At 34.4% G+C, this 15056-nt stretch overlaps 2 protein-coding genes across 2 annotated transcripts; one reads left to right on the top strand and one right to left on the bottom strand.

Moving 5' to 3' along the window:
* Window positions 1-111: 111 nt before the first annotated feature.
* Window positions 112-2984, bottom strand: LOTGIDRAFT_108603 (hypothetical protein; the record flags this gene model as incomplete). Its single annotated transcript, XM_009066811.1, has 2 exons — window positions 112-440; window positions 914-2984. The coding sequence occupies 2 exons, from the start codon at window positions 2982-2984 to the stop codon at window positions 112-114; spliced, it is 2400 nt and encodes a 799-aa protein (XP_009065059.1).
* An 8431-nt stretch (window positions 2985-11415) lies between these two features.
* LOTGIDRAFT_71752 (hypothetical protein) lies at window positions 11416-14573 on the top strand (the record flags this gene model as incomplete). The annotated part of the gene is made up of 2 exons (XM_009066787.1): window positions 11416-13449; window positions 14196-14573. Coding segments are annotated over 2 exons (2412 nt in total), but the record flags the coding sequence as incomplete, so codon positions are not given.
* Between the last annotated feature and the right edge of the window lie 483 nt (window positions 14574-15056).

The following is a 15056-nucleotide window of genomic DNA, read 5'->3' as shown; positions in this document are numbered from 1 at the left end:
CAGGCTTAAATTTCGACGGTGAGCTTTGAACACTATAATGGACTGGCTTAGCTAAATTTCCCGTTTCTGAGACTAAAGTATGATTGGTGAAAAAATGGCCTGTCTGTCCCTTTAACCTTCATGTGGAAAATATCTTTCCAGTATTCTAGGAATAAACAACAATCCAACGAACATAGCCGAATTAGCAAGCATCATGATACATAATATGATAGATTGGATTACCAATTTTGTTGTGGTGAAATAAGAAACAACGAAACCCAGCCAAAACACGGTGCTTAGATAAACCAGAATATTATTGAACTTGCTATCTCGAACTAAGCTTGCATCGACATTCTTAGATCGTACAGTAAAATAGATACAGATAAACAAAAGGATTAAGTTATAAGACAAAGACGCCATGAATCCGACTTCATCTAATTTACAGGCTGACTCAACATATTCTTCATAAATATCAGGCATGGTTGTTTCATAGGACGGTGGATTAATTGATGACGTCACGATTACGATAATCACCTGAAATTTATCGATAAATGTGTTCATCATTATTATATTTGGCTTCTAGACGGAGTGCAAGGTGTCCAATCTAGTTTTCCGCATATTTATAATCTGATATAGCAAAATATCAGCTACCCTTTCACACGCCGGTGTTCAAGCCAACAGAAAATGAAACTGAATCTGAATTATCTAATATGCACTATAATAAGTTACGTGCTGGGTGCAGAAGCGAACCGGGGCTTGCCCCTCTAGAACACCCGATTCACTTTTGGAGAGTCTAAATATGTAAAAGAAATTGCATATTTTTGTCATAAGACTCTTCACCAAAACAAACTGATAGGATATCAAATTCCTAAGCAAAGTCTATTTGACTTATAGCATAATAATTAGGCAGTCTAAAAAGTGTAGTTTCTAAAACTATAGCGTTGACGCAAATTTGACTTTGTAAAAATGTTATGCGTTCTAGTTAACGTAATAAACATAGTTACCTGAACCAATAACAGCAAAACAAACATTGGTACAACTCTACCAGATTCTGGTCCACTCTGACCATTGTTGTTCTTAATCATTTCAAAGATACCATAGGTCTTCACCAGGAATGGACAATAGTTAATGGCAAAGTTCATTGGGAAAGCAAATTGAATCAAAGAGCAAGAAAACAAAGATGGTGGAACAACAAAGGCAATTATACTTCCACACGATACCAGGTTTGCTATTATAATGAAATATGTTAAAATTCTGTTTTGATGTACTATAGTTTTTCTATTCTTCACAGACAGGGATAGTAAGGCAATGATAACGATACATAAAATGGTGACAATAAGCGTCAAAACTGTTCCCAGAATCTGGCTGTAGGATAGATCAGTTACTGGGATGACTTTACAGCTAGTCTTGGTATCATCTGGCCAATAAAACTTGGGACACACAACACATGTCATAGACTTGTTCATCTCTAGAGAGCGTTCGTTTACTCGACATGGTTTACAGTACCAACAACACTGGGGTTTGGTTTTAACCGCTTGGAAACCCGGTTTGCAGAACTCACTACATTCCGAGATAGGTGGGAGTGTTCCGTACTCATTATTTTCTGACTTCCAAGTAATTCTACTTGCTTCTAATTTAATGAAAGATCTTGAAAACGTATCCCACAATCCAATCGTTTCCTGAGAGTAGCCTGCATTTTCTTTCCGCAATGTTTTGACTGAATACGTTACACTACCGTCGCCATTTTTGTCAAATGATACCAAACCGTGTTCGCCTTCGAAAGATAAGTCTCTAACATACTGTAGCAAATGATGTCCTGTGACACATTTCCTCTTCTCGGTTTGTCGACAGTTTTGTATCATGTTGTGCAGTCCTCGAGCAAAAGCGTACACGGCATCCATTGCGAAACCACTTAAGACACTCGGAAGATAGCCTTCCAGTAGATTTTCGTCAAAATTACAGCTTGAATTTTCACCATATGTACAACCTAGTCTCTTTTCAAAGAATTCTTTGAACCATGGATTATGAGTCGAATTCTTGGGAGTAAGGTACTTCATGTACTGATCAAATCGCTCAACATACGTGCCGTAAAATCCAACCAGTAATGAACCTTGCATGTACTTTTCGTAACCAGTTAAGCTCTTGAAACTCCATCCATCTGTACCGAGCCAAGTGAAATAGCCCTCACGGTTTAACCTCGTTACGGACTGAAAGATTCTTTTAACATCGGGGGTAGTGACTATAAGGATAACAATCCGAGCTCTAGATTTGGATATCAGTCCATTAATGATCTCATCAACATCTTCATCTGGAACCCTTTTCTTGAATACTTTTGCTACGGCGATGCACTTTTTGTTCTGGTCCATGAGTGTATCAAACACCTTGTAAGCTCCATACCCATAGCTACCGTCTTCATATACTACTGAAACGTAATTCCAGTCGAATTTTATAATGATGTCCATTAGAACGGACATTTGAAGTGAATCGGATGGTACAATTCTGGAGAAATATGGATATGTATCCTTGTCACTCAATGCAGGACTTGTTGAAATATAGCTGATGACAGGAATTTGAAAGAGTGACAACAAATCCGCTATTTGAACGGAATTTCTACTACTTTCAGCACCAATAACTCCCACTACATTGTAAGCTTGAAGATGGTCTTCATCATGTCTCCCGCTGTTAGTTTGGGTAAAGTGGAGTGCTCTTGCCATTGCAGTTGTGTCTTTGGCACAATCATCTAGCATATAGAATCCAAGGGTTGTATTTGGTAGAATATCATTACGGTCGTTGATCTCCTTTACTGCGAATGCCATGGCTTCCGCTTTCTGGAAGTTGGTTAAACCACGGATGTTCGGACTGCACATGGAGGTAGAAGAAGAGTAATGCATTGGTACAATGATTCCAATATTCAAATCGCCTTTTTGAGAATATAACACTGTTGGTAGATCGCTTGGATGGGGTATATCACAGTTAATACCGTACACAAGAAACACAAGTAACATCAACATCTTGCAGGTTGAATAATAGTCTAAACTGTAAAACATTCCTAATGTATTTGTCTTAAGATTGACAGACGTGGACTTTCAATGAAAAGACAAACCTAAAGATCCATAATATAAGCACTTGTATAATAATGGTCACTAATAGTATCAAAGTATAATCAAAATCTGAAAAAACGACAAACCAATCCAATTATCTGATACAAAATAATTTAAAATAATTTAAAAGATATAAAATCTTCTTCCAAAGCAAGACAAATTTGCAAGAAAAGGACGTTTTTCTTTTTATAACATTTTCTAATTTAGATTAGATAACAAATGATCAAGATTAGTCTTAAAGGAACAGATTCATTGATTTTGTCTCAGTTGTTTTATCTGGACAATAACAACATTATCATCTCGTTATCAAGAATTTAGATTAAATCTCAAACGAATATCTTTTACAAATTTCCGATGGAAGATGTCGGCAAAGGTAAGTTTAGTATATTTTAGAATTATTTTGTGATTACCATCTTCTATATTGTCTCACAACCTTCATTAAAACAAAGCGATGAAGCGGATGCAAATCTAAATATCGAAATATTTAATAAGCCTCCGGATGATTAAGTTTTTTTCCGCTAATCAAGATCGGAAATCATGCATTAATTTTTGTTTCAAATCCTGGTTTGTTCATGACCAATTCAGGTATATATTCTTTGAAGCGTTTGGAACAATATTCGTGCATTTCTTGTAATCAGTGACTTGTGATAAGTCAATTTAAAAATAAATAACGTTGTCCGTATATATTAGGTATTCTCCACCTCTACTCCTTAAAATCCTGCCCGTATCTAAATGGTTTGAATTTTATTCTGTGGTAGATTGCGCATTAGCTACAAGAATACGGACGATGTACCAAAAAGCATGGTCAACATTTCTTTCTAGAATTATAATTACAAGATTGTAACACTTTAAGCTTAACTCGTATACAGAAGTAAGGACAGTTACTAAGAAGAGCTGAACAAATATCACCTTCAAATATTTCCTGGTAACAACTAGGTGATTAGTATAATCAAAACAATACGAGTTATTAAATTCATAAATATATTGTATTTTTATATTTCTCTTACACTTCAAGTGAATAACACAATTTTACATTCTACACTAGTGGAGACCTTCTTCCGTTAAAAGACAACGCAGGAATTCAAAATTATGTCAAGACCCCTCGACAGCATCCGTACCATGCCTAATCCTTTTATAATACAAATAAATACAAATTGTAAAATCAAGACAAAGAAAGACCAAACGTAGCCGCCAAAAGTCGGTGCCTTGAAATTTCTGGCTACCCAACCCTACTTTTTGTCTTCGGTTTGCTTAAAGAATGGGCAATGCAGTCTTTTTCCAAATATATATTCATTCATTTACACTAGGATGTTAGGGTGAAAAATGTACTTCAAGATAATGAATATACACAACCTACCATTTGGCTTCATGTATCAAGAGTTAGGCTTTTTTTAAAAAGACATCGGGGGGCAGATTCGGTTTTCGATTATCATCACACTATATTACTATAAATCCACATCAAAACTTAATTCAGGATTAGCCAAAGGGCACGATAGTAATAGCTAACAGTATCAAGAAAACAAAAATTTAGTTTGGCCTGGCCTTAAGAGTATTTAAGTATTTGAATACGGATACTTTTCAACTAACCCATTTTGTTGAAGTGTCGTAAATCTGTTGTTCTCTTCATTAATAAATCTATATACGTAGTGATCATTCATAATTTATTTGATATATAGTAAATTCTGCGTCGGTTAAATTGGGTTATCATTTCGCGGATGACGCATGGTCAGCATCAGGTAAGGCAATCATTATTGACTTTTTATTGGAAAAGTGATAACATTCCACATTCGAACGATTGGAATCGTCTTTCAACCTTTTCAGGCTCTTTAACCTTTTTAAGCTCATCTCTTCAGATAAAATATCAAGAGATTGACGTAAGGCTATGATTATTTTAGCCTCTTACTTGACTTAAACCTTATACTATATTCCGATTGTCCCTCAGTCACTTGAAACCCTTTCTTGTTGTATGTAATACAGCTTCCTTAAAAAAAAACATGGAATTTTTTAAACCTTCGATCTATAACTACATAATAATAATGGTTTTTAAAAACGTATTTGTTTTATTGATACGAGGGAGTATTAAGTCTTTGATCTTTGGGTATCAGCTGTCTCCTAATTTAATTCATATTAATATTGAAACGTGGATTTAGATAGTTACATTAATCTCAATAGAGAGAATAACCTTTTTTTTCATGAACTTAGTTATAACTTCTCAGTGGGAAATGCAACTCCGGAAGCGTTTCTTATTAGAGCCTTATCATTTCTGCATTTTAACGAAATGTTGCGCTTGACTCAGCAGGAAACACAAGTATTAGTAAACGGTTTATCCGTAATCCTGAATTCGACGAAATAATGAATTGCAACATTCATGCCATTACAAACATACATTTAGATCAAATAACGCTATAGTTTATAATTCGTAATTGCGACTGCGTTACCAAGTCAGTGATACGTGATATGCCTGTTTTGGGGATAAGCTTGAACTTTATATTTGCTGGAGTTTTAAGTTAGAATCAACATGAAGGTCAATATGTACAAAATTAATAAAAAAAATCACTGTTAAAATAGTGCCCAATACATCAATTGTAGAGCGATATAGTTACATCACTTTCCAATATTTTCAAGATACTTCGGGAATTTTCATTATGGGGAAAACTTTGAAATTCAAACTAAATCTTTCCCTGAATCTTTCCTTTCTGTTCAAATTACTTCAAATCCAATGTCACTGTTGAATCATGCATCCCAGTCATCGAGTTGGTCACGACTCGTTTCTTTCTAAGAGTACGTTAGAAATGTATCTTTGTTTAATTTGAGAGTAAATATATCTTGTATTGTTTCCATCGAATTAATGTTAATTTAATTGATCTTTTTAACAGTAAATCGCCAAGAATGTGGACAATATTGTTCTTGTAATTTAACAAAAAGTAGATCAATATATTTCCAGTATTCCTAATTATTATAGTGTACAATGCCATTCAGGTTTTTATTTTTAAATTAATTTCTATATACACAATTACATAGTTATTTGGCTAACTAGATATTTAACGTGGTATCGGCGAATGGAATCTGTGTTTCAAAAATATTCTGATGGAACATACCAATAATAAATTGCACGAAACTAAAATAGAGAGCAGTACATAAATTCCAGACAATACCATCTACAAAAAATAATATTATCGAAGTAATTACAGAACAAAACAGAAACTCTCTGAAAATGACTTGAAAACCATGATAGGGTACTAAAAACGACTTGTTGTTGTCTCGGGTCGACCTTGAGACTGGTAGAATCTGAAATCAACTGGATAACAAATCGATGGACTAAATCGACCTTGGTTCAACGAAAACTGAAAAACGCACTTGCTGTCATTGACTGTCAATTTTGCCAGTAATTATGTTCTACTTCTTACCATAATCGGATCTTCTCGACATTGAAATCAGTTGATTGCTTTGAGTCGGTATATGAACGTTACGATCATTTCGACTGCAATGGATCAGATGGGATGCCTTGCGAATTTTTATTTTTATTCTAAAAATTGGATAACGATAATGATAAAGGAATAAATTGGATAACGATAATGATAAAGGAATATATTACATCATTTTAAATATTAATAAACCATATATATTTTAGTTATATCGTAGCTTGATAAACAAAAAATCTAAATGAATTTATTTTGAAAAAATTCAAACATCTACAAATTTCCCCAAATCTGTCGAAGCTTATGTGATTTTCACAATGTAGATCAACTTTTGCAGAGGTTTGAATATCCGTATCGTGTTGAACGATCTTGACCTTTGTCCTTATTATTCTTACCATTTCATTGTGCATTAAATACATACAGGAGCGTGAGAACGTAATATTGCTGAAACTCGTATTTCAAATAATATATATAGTGAGAATATATTGATTAAAATTCCTATATTAGATCGTGTTTTATTTTTTATAAAGATAACGATGTGGTTACACTATTTCTAAAACAGAGTCATTCTCATAGAACTTACTAACATTTCCGTTGAAACACCTCTTCACTTACAGTTACATCAATATAGTTTCCTTTGAAACTGTTTTATGTCGATCAGCTCACTTCCGCTCCTCAAGGTATGGCCCGCAGTTAATGCAAATACTATTGCTAGATAGGTTGTTTAAGTTGTACACCTACAATGCAAATGGCCAAAAATTAGTTTTTTAATAGTAAAATCGATACTTTAAGAACCATGTAATGCCCATGCTCAGAGTGCATTATTTAAATAAAACCACACTGAAGTAGATCTAGATATTTTTATTTGATTAAAAACCAACATTTCATCTCATTCTCACGTTACGTTATTTTTTTTCTTCACAGGTATGAAATATCGTATAGATTTTCCTCTCGACAAAAATCCCTTGGAAATGGTTCTTCAATATTTTAAATATTCTTAAGTATCGTTGAATAAATAAATTCATGCAAATGCTGAGTATTTGCCTAGTAATTATTATTTTTATACCATTTTTTAGGTATAAATAGCCGACGATGAGTTTCCCAACCTTAATTTTGTGGCCTGAAGGAAACCAAGTGTATTCTTCGTATCAAACATTTACGGTGAGTATTTTACGTCTTTTACGTCTCAAAACGGCATATTTGGTGACTGCTTCTTGTTGTTACTGTTGAACTTCAATATTATTGAATAATCAGCAGATCATATGCTTTACAGAAGCATACTTCAATGGTATTTTGAATAAATTATTATGGTTTGTTCATTTTGCTTTGAATTCTTTCTGAAACGACTATTTAAAAATTTGAAAAATTGGCACTTTTTTGCATGGAAACAAAATGATGAATGGTCTTCTTCTGTAATAATGGTTTTACCTTTGTTTTTGTATGGTCTTAGGATACGACTCTTTGCCATATGCGATTTGTTTTCAATAATTTGTACTATGTATTATTGATGTAGTATGTCGAGACGTCTTAATCCTAGTCCGAACGATCCGAACAGCAAAACGAATCCCAAAATCCAAAACAACATTTTGGCGAAACTTTGGTAGCAGCTAATTAACATTTCACATGAGGAAGTATATCATGAGTAAGTAAGATGGAGAATTAAGCATTACTCCCCTCCTGATTAGGTTAATAAGCCCGGGAGAAATCCGTAGTGCTAGGACAGTCGTATTGACTAACTTCCATTTTGATTTCGAACAATCTGGGTATACAGCTGGTACCACAGAGGGCCTATGACATTAGAATTTAAAGTGAGAAATCGTGATTAATTGGAGAAAAAAAATATCGCTTAAAAACATAATCCCAAATTGACCCATATATGGCTTGAACTTTTAAAATACTATTTTAATTTGGTATCACCAACGCAAACTTTATGACTTAGAATTTATATAAAAATATTTCGAGACATTATCGAACATAGTATTAGTTTTCGATAAAATATCAATTTTTATTGTGATTCATTTTAATAGGGACATGATTATTGTCAACATAATGATTATTTTAAAATAGATTGAAAAAAATATAAAGAATATTGAACTTTACATTGTCTTGGCAGACGCCTTTCATCAACATGATTCTCATAAGTGACGCTACAGAAAGTATAGGTAAACAGCTTTCATCAACGTGAGTCTTACTAGTTACGCTATAGAAAGTCTAGATAGAAACGTTTCATCATTTTGAGTCTTACATTGTGACACTACAGAAAGTCTAGATAGAAACCTTTCATCAACGTGAATCTTGCATTTGACACTACAGAAAATCTACGTAGAAACCTTTCATTAACGTCATTCTCACAAATGACACAACAGAAAATTCAAATAGACACCTCACATCAACGTGATTTCCACAAGTGAAGCTATAAAATAGGATCAAAGTATGCTACAGCTTAATTCCGATCGAATTAACAAATCCAGTACTGGGTGATATCAGGTGTTTTGTGTCGTAGGATTACATCGAGCCATTACATGATATAACAATCAGTGACTTTTAAGCAATATGATAAAGTTTTTGCTCTCGCGAATTTAAAGAGTTTCGTTGTTAAGTATGCTTGTCTGAAAACAAATTATGTCGGATTCAGATTTCGAGCCATGACTTGAAATTAAAAAAACAGTGTCATTCATGTTATATGATATCGTTTTTGCTCTAATAATGTTCATCTATTAAATAATGATTTTAAATCTGATTGGTGCTTTATTTCCTTGTTTATGAAATAAATATGAGACAATTTCATAAAACGTGTAGATAATCCTAATGTTATCTTGTGCTTTGGAATCCTGAAGGTCGAAAATTTTCTTCCACATAAGTAAGCATTTTACTATGATATATTATGGTCAGATAGGAATGTGGTATGACCTTTAATTATGATATTGAAGAATCTTTTTAAATACCATCGAAGGATTAACTAAGCTAATGATAATATTTTGATATTTCTATATTCGGATGTTGCAAAGTGCATACAGTCTTTAAGTGCAAAATAATTTGGATATATCAAAAGAGACTTGTGCTTAAGACCAGATTACAACCATCTAATCTAAAAATTCGGCATAGAGAATTAAAATTTTTGAAAAGTTTGTCGTACTTTACGTCATTGTAAAGGCTAATTGCCACGATTTTTTAGAAGGGTTTTAAAAACTTTACATATAGAATTTCATTTAATCAAAATGTCGTCATGTAACAAATTACTCTAATCAGAGAATCGCAATTAAGATAATTGGAAAAGATAATAAATGGTCTTTATGATATACCAATACTGTTAATTAGATATGATATTGAAAATAACACGCTTCCAGATTCTTTTATTCCAAATTGTTACATAACGGCTAGTTTCTTTCCCGGATACCACAATAAACAAATCATTTAAGGCTTCTTAACCAAGTTGTTTTAATCAGGTAAGAAGGAATAAGTTTCTTTCACTTTTTGGATGTATGACATAATATTAATATAAACTATATTATATTAATTTGTTAAATTGTAAATTGATACGAACGAGACAAGTTGGTTAAATAATCGTTCATTATTCATAGTTATTGTTATCCTTAACATTGTTTTCAGTTTATTATTATTTGAGTACGTGATGTACTTTACATGTAATAATATAGTGAAGTATGGAAAACCTCCGCCAGTTTTCAATCCACTGTCAGCGCCTCCGTGAACAGTTTTCGTGGAATCTATTAAATCCGTGTTTGAGACCTGCACATGTTCTTGCAGTTTAGATAAGTGTCATAGAGGCTATTGGTGGGGCAAATGCAAAATCTACAGATATTGCATAAAAAATCAGTGTATTCAGGACTTTAGTTGTGTTTTCCATTGGCTTGCGCGTTGACACGTTCTTCAGCGTCGGACGCCGGCTTTCTATTATCAGTTTTTCCACTGGGACCGAACCACAAACTAACAGACCCAACAACAGTACGTTTCTAAAACATTGTTGTTGTTAAGTTGCGCTAAATCACTTTTGTGGGGGCATTTACAAATGGATCCACCAATTTGATGTTCTTACAGAATGTAGTAGGAGGTTGTTTTGCTTGTATCGGAAATGTTGCCCTTACATAATATGGACATATGGTTTGAAATTTCGAATCCTTTTTTGTCAGATTCGTGATGTTTTTGGTCTCATTGCATATTTTTGCATTTGTTTGCGTTTGTGTATCTAAAATGGAAATGTCATTGTATGCCATATATTTCTCGCTTTTGCTAATCACATCCGACTTCGATTTTACATTAGTCGTAACTTGACATTATTCTTTTTTATTTTCAACCATTATGATATTCGATATAGATCAAACCTCATTATATCACAGGAAATTATACTTTGATATTTACAGTTATAAAAACGAGATTTTCATTGATTGGAGCTAATCTCATAAATTGTATTCTTCACAATGTATAGTGTTTGAACAGTTTGACTTAATTTATTTTAAATGTTGACAGAATTACCGGCCTTCTGATGTAAAACCAATATCCTGAGTGTCATTTAGCACTTTTGATGATCAATATCTAGATCAGCATTTCTTGATCATTGTTAATTATTGACCTAAACATAGAAAATGATTTGGGATAATGAAAATTGTTTAGTTTTGGTGTACACTTGAATGTGGTAAGTTGTGCACTGAGTGTTCATGACAAAAAACATGTCTGTAAAGCGACAGCTAAACTGGCGATAGCAAAGCAATAGTCCGGAAGAACAATCCACAAAAATCCACCTATTTATGGATTATGTGTTTACCTCTTCTGTTTTTTCAGATGGATGAGACAAACTGAAGTAAATCATGGATTTTGTTATCCTGATATTTGGTTTACCGATGGTGTTTGCTCATATTCGGGATTTACCCGGTTTACCACTTGCGTTTGAACAACTAGAAGATATTAACATTGGAATCGTTATTCCTATCCACAGATATGACCGTTACAACATATGCAGCTCACAATATCGAGAAGTGGGATCATTCCAAAGAGTGCAAGCAGCCATCTTTGCCATTGACGAAATAAACAACAAAACAACGCTTCTACCAAATATTAAGTTGGGATACACGTTAATGGATGATTGTTCTAAGGACACCACAGCTTTAGCTCGTACGTTGCATTTTATTCAAGAAGCGAATAAAACCAGAAGTGAAGATGACGAAGGTCTAGTTGCTTATGATGTTGTTGGTGTTATAGGCACTGAGAGCAGTAGGAACTCTGTACAAATGGCAGACATGCTGTCAATATTCAGAGTCCCCATTCTCAGTTATCTGTCCACAAGTCCCATACTCAGCGACAAAAATGTATACCCTTATTTTTCCCGAATCGTTCCGTCCGATGTTCTCCAAGCTAAAGTAATAGTTGATGTGCTGGCCCACTTTGGATGGGAGTATATATCAGTTATATATGCTGAAGGTAGTTATGGTACATTGGGATTCCAGGCCGTTAAGAAAAGGATTGATGATATTGGTTCGTGTTTAGCAGTGACAACAGAAATGAGACAGTCCTTCTCGGACGATGAATATGATGACATAATCAAGTCTCTCAAGAAAGCTCCAAGAGCAAAAGCGGTTGTGATATTTGCTCCTTTGGCTCAAACTAGGGCACTGATGAAGGCCGTTGATCGAATGAACGCCTCTGGAGATTTTACATGGATAGGTAGTGATGCATGGGGAAGAAATATTCAAGACTACGATGGAATCGAAAAGGCGGCATTGGGAGCTATAACTATTAAGTTTTACTCACCATCTGTCAAAAGATTTGACGACTCATTTATGCATCTATCAGTTAAGTCCGCGCCAGAAAATCCATGGATAAAACACTTTGTGGAAGCTCATAATAACTGCAAATTTGATGCTACCGGTAATACAGCAGCATGTAATGACACAATGAATTTTGTTCCCAATTACAAACAGGAGGTTACCGTTTCTCTAGTTATGGACGCTGTTTATGCGTATGCTTTAGCCATGAACAAGACACTCTCAGAATGTCCAACTGGGTCTACTTCACCAAGATTGTGTTTTAATGGCTCGGATTTGGTTGAGGCTTTGCGCAGTGTCACTTTCAATGGCGAGCATGGTAAAGTGGCTTTCAATTCCGAGGGAGATGGTGTCGCCGTTTATGAGTTGCAGAATTTTCAGTTGGTTAATGGAGAGTATGTTCTGAGACCTATTGGGTTATGGGATAGCGAGGTCAAGAATTTTACCACATTTAGTCCCGAAAATATACTATGGAACCCATTACTAACCTTAGAAAAGAACAATCTTCCCAAATCCACGTGTAGTGACCCATGCGAAGCTGGGTACCAGCAAGTAGTGACGCAACCTCATTGTTGTTGGTACTGTCAGAAGTGTCGAGATAACGAGAGAACAGTTATGAGGGAAGGATTAGCTAAATGTGATATCTGTCCTAAACAGGGTAATTATACTTGGCCAGATGAAGAAACAAAGGAATCGTGTGTGAATATTGAGCCCACGATTGTAAAAGTTCAAGACTTTACTGGAGCGTTGATCGTCTCGTTCGATATCGTGACCATTATGTTAGCCATTTTGGTTACCGTGTTCTACATTCTCAACAACCAAGAGAAACTTATCAAAGCAAGCAGTAGGGAGTTGTCGTATTTGATACTTGTCGGAGTGTTCCTTTCTAGTATATTCGTTACATTCTTCGTAGTTTATCCTACGGACTTTACATGCACCGTCACCGATCTGGGATTTCATCTAAGTTTTTCATTTTCCTATGGACCGCTACTGATAAAGACTAACAGAATATACAGAATATTTACATCTGGAAAGAAGTCAAAAGCTCGACCGCCATTTATTGAGTCGAAGTACCAGATGAGTTTTGCTATTATAACAATTCTTGTACAGGTAAAGCATTTCTTTATAGACCTATATTTCTTCCCTGCAGCTACGGGCCTGGGTTCTTTGCCAGTGACATTGCAGTAAATGAAATTTGGTGTTACTTCCTCGTTTTAGGATCATGACGGACTACGCCATAAGCGAAAGGAAATTTTACTGGACAGTGGTGACTTTTTTGTAGCTATTGAGGTTTCATTAACGGTTTACTTTCTTTACGACTCCTTTTACATGTCTATTCGTCCGACCTGTTTCAATCTGTGTTGATATCCAAACGGAACTCACTGAATCTCCACGACTGCCCATTTTTCTTAAAGCCTCAAACTAGAAAATCATGGGTAAATTGCGTATAATTGTTTAACATCGTGAAATTCAATGACAGAAAGATAAAGATAACAGAAATTGATCCTAGGCATACTTTGTTATCATTGATATCTTAAACCTGTCGTTCAACCAAGGGGAACCCAATCGTTCTGAAAGGTTGTCTGTATTTGAGTTATCTCCCTTCAAACATTACATCCATGGAGAATTATCTTTTTCCATCTTCATTGATCTTAAAGCAAGGAAAACGATGAACTCTTTGTGATAATTCTTACAAATATGGTGGAGTTTTACGTCGTTACTTATTCAATTTGGATGACAAGCAACGCGATGTAATTTGCAAGAAAATTTTACTCTTTTTGGTAAATTTCTGACCAAAACTAGCCTTTGAAATGTGTTTTTTAGAATGTATATTCTTACCAATGCTCTTGGGTCGTTTTAGTATAAATAATCTCTGTAAAAGAATGATTTATCTTAACATTATATTCTTTTCATTTCAGCTTATCATCGTAACGACGTTCACTATTATGGATAATCCAAAAGCCGTAGCTCAGATGCCAAGTTTTGCAGAGCGCTATGTTGAAATCACCTGTCAACTACCAGAGATTGGGTTCCTATGTTCCCTTACATATAATATGTTATTAGTCTTACTTTGTACTTTCCATGCCATAAAAACTAGAAAATTACCCGATAATTTCAACGAATCTAAATTTATAAGTTTTTGCGTTTACACTACCATTGTACTTTGGTTGGCTTTTATTCCGACATATTTCACAACTACTAAAACTAATTATAAAGCCATGTTTTTATCTTTGGCTATGTTAGCCAATTCTTTAGTCACGCTATGTTTCTTGTTTTTACCTAAATTATATGCTTTGTATAAAGTATCGTCGGAGAAACAGAATCTCGCGCCAGCTACAATGACCACGCGTGTTCCGAAAGATCTGCCGTTAAATAATCAAAAACCTAATGTCTTAACAGTTAGTTCTAAAGTTGCTCCTGTAGAATAGATTTTCAATTGCATGTACACGATTTTAATTGATGTGTTATAAATATATTTTTTAAAATAGGTCCGAACCAGGTGTGGCCATCGTACGATGTTCGCGGTAATCACTTCATCGTTAAGTATTATTATCTCAAGTGATTTGTAACAAGATGTGCACAAGCTTAAAATCAAGCTTTCAACAACTAATACCACTTTTTATTGCTAAGAGTCATGTAACGCACACTAATAGCAAGCAGTTCATATAACATCATTAACTAATTGGTAGACATTAATTGAATAATGTTTGGTATCATCAAATTTCACCACATAATATGTTTATTTTATCTTACCGCTATTGAATAATATACATCTAACT

This window comes from Lottia gigantea (genome assembly GCF_000327385.1).
Source record: "Lottia gigantea unplaced genomic scaffold LOTGIsca_8, whole genome shotgun sequence".
Taxonomy (NCBI): Eukaryota; Metazoa; Mollusca; class Gastropoda; family Lottiidae; genus Lottia; species Lottia gigantea.
The sequence above is the reverse complement of the archived record's forward strand: the minus strand, read 5'-3'. Positions and strand labels throughout refer to the sequence as shown.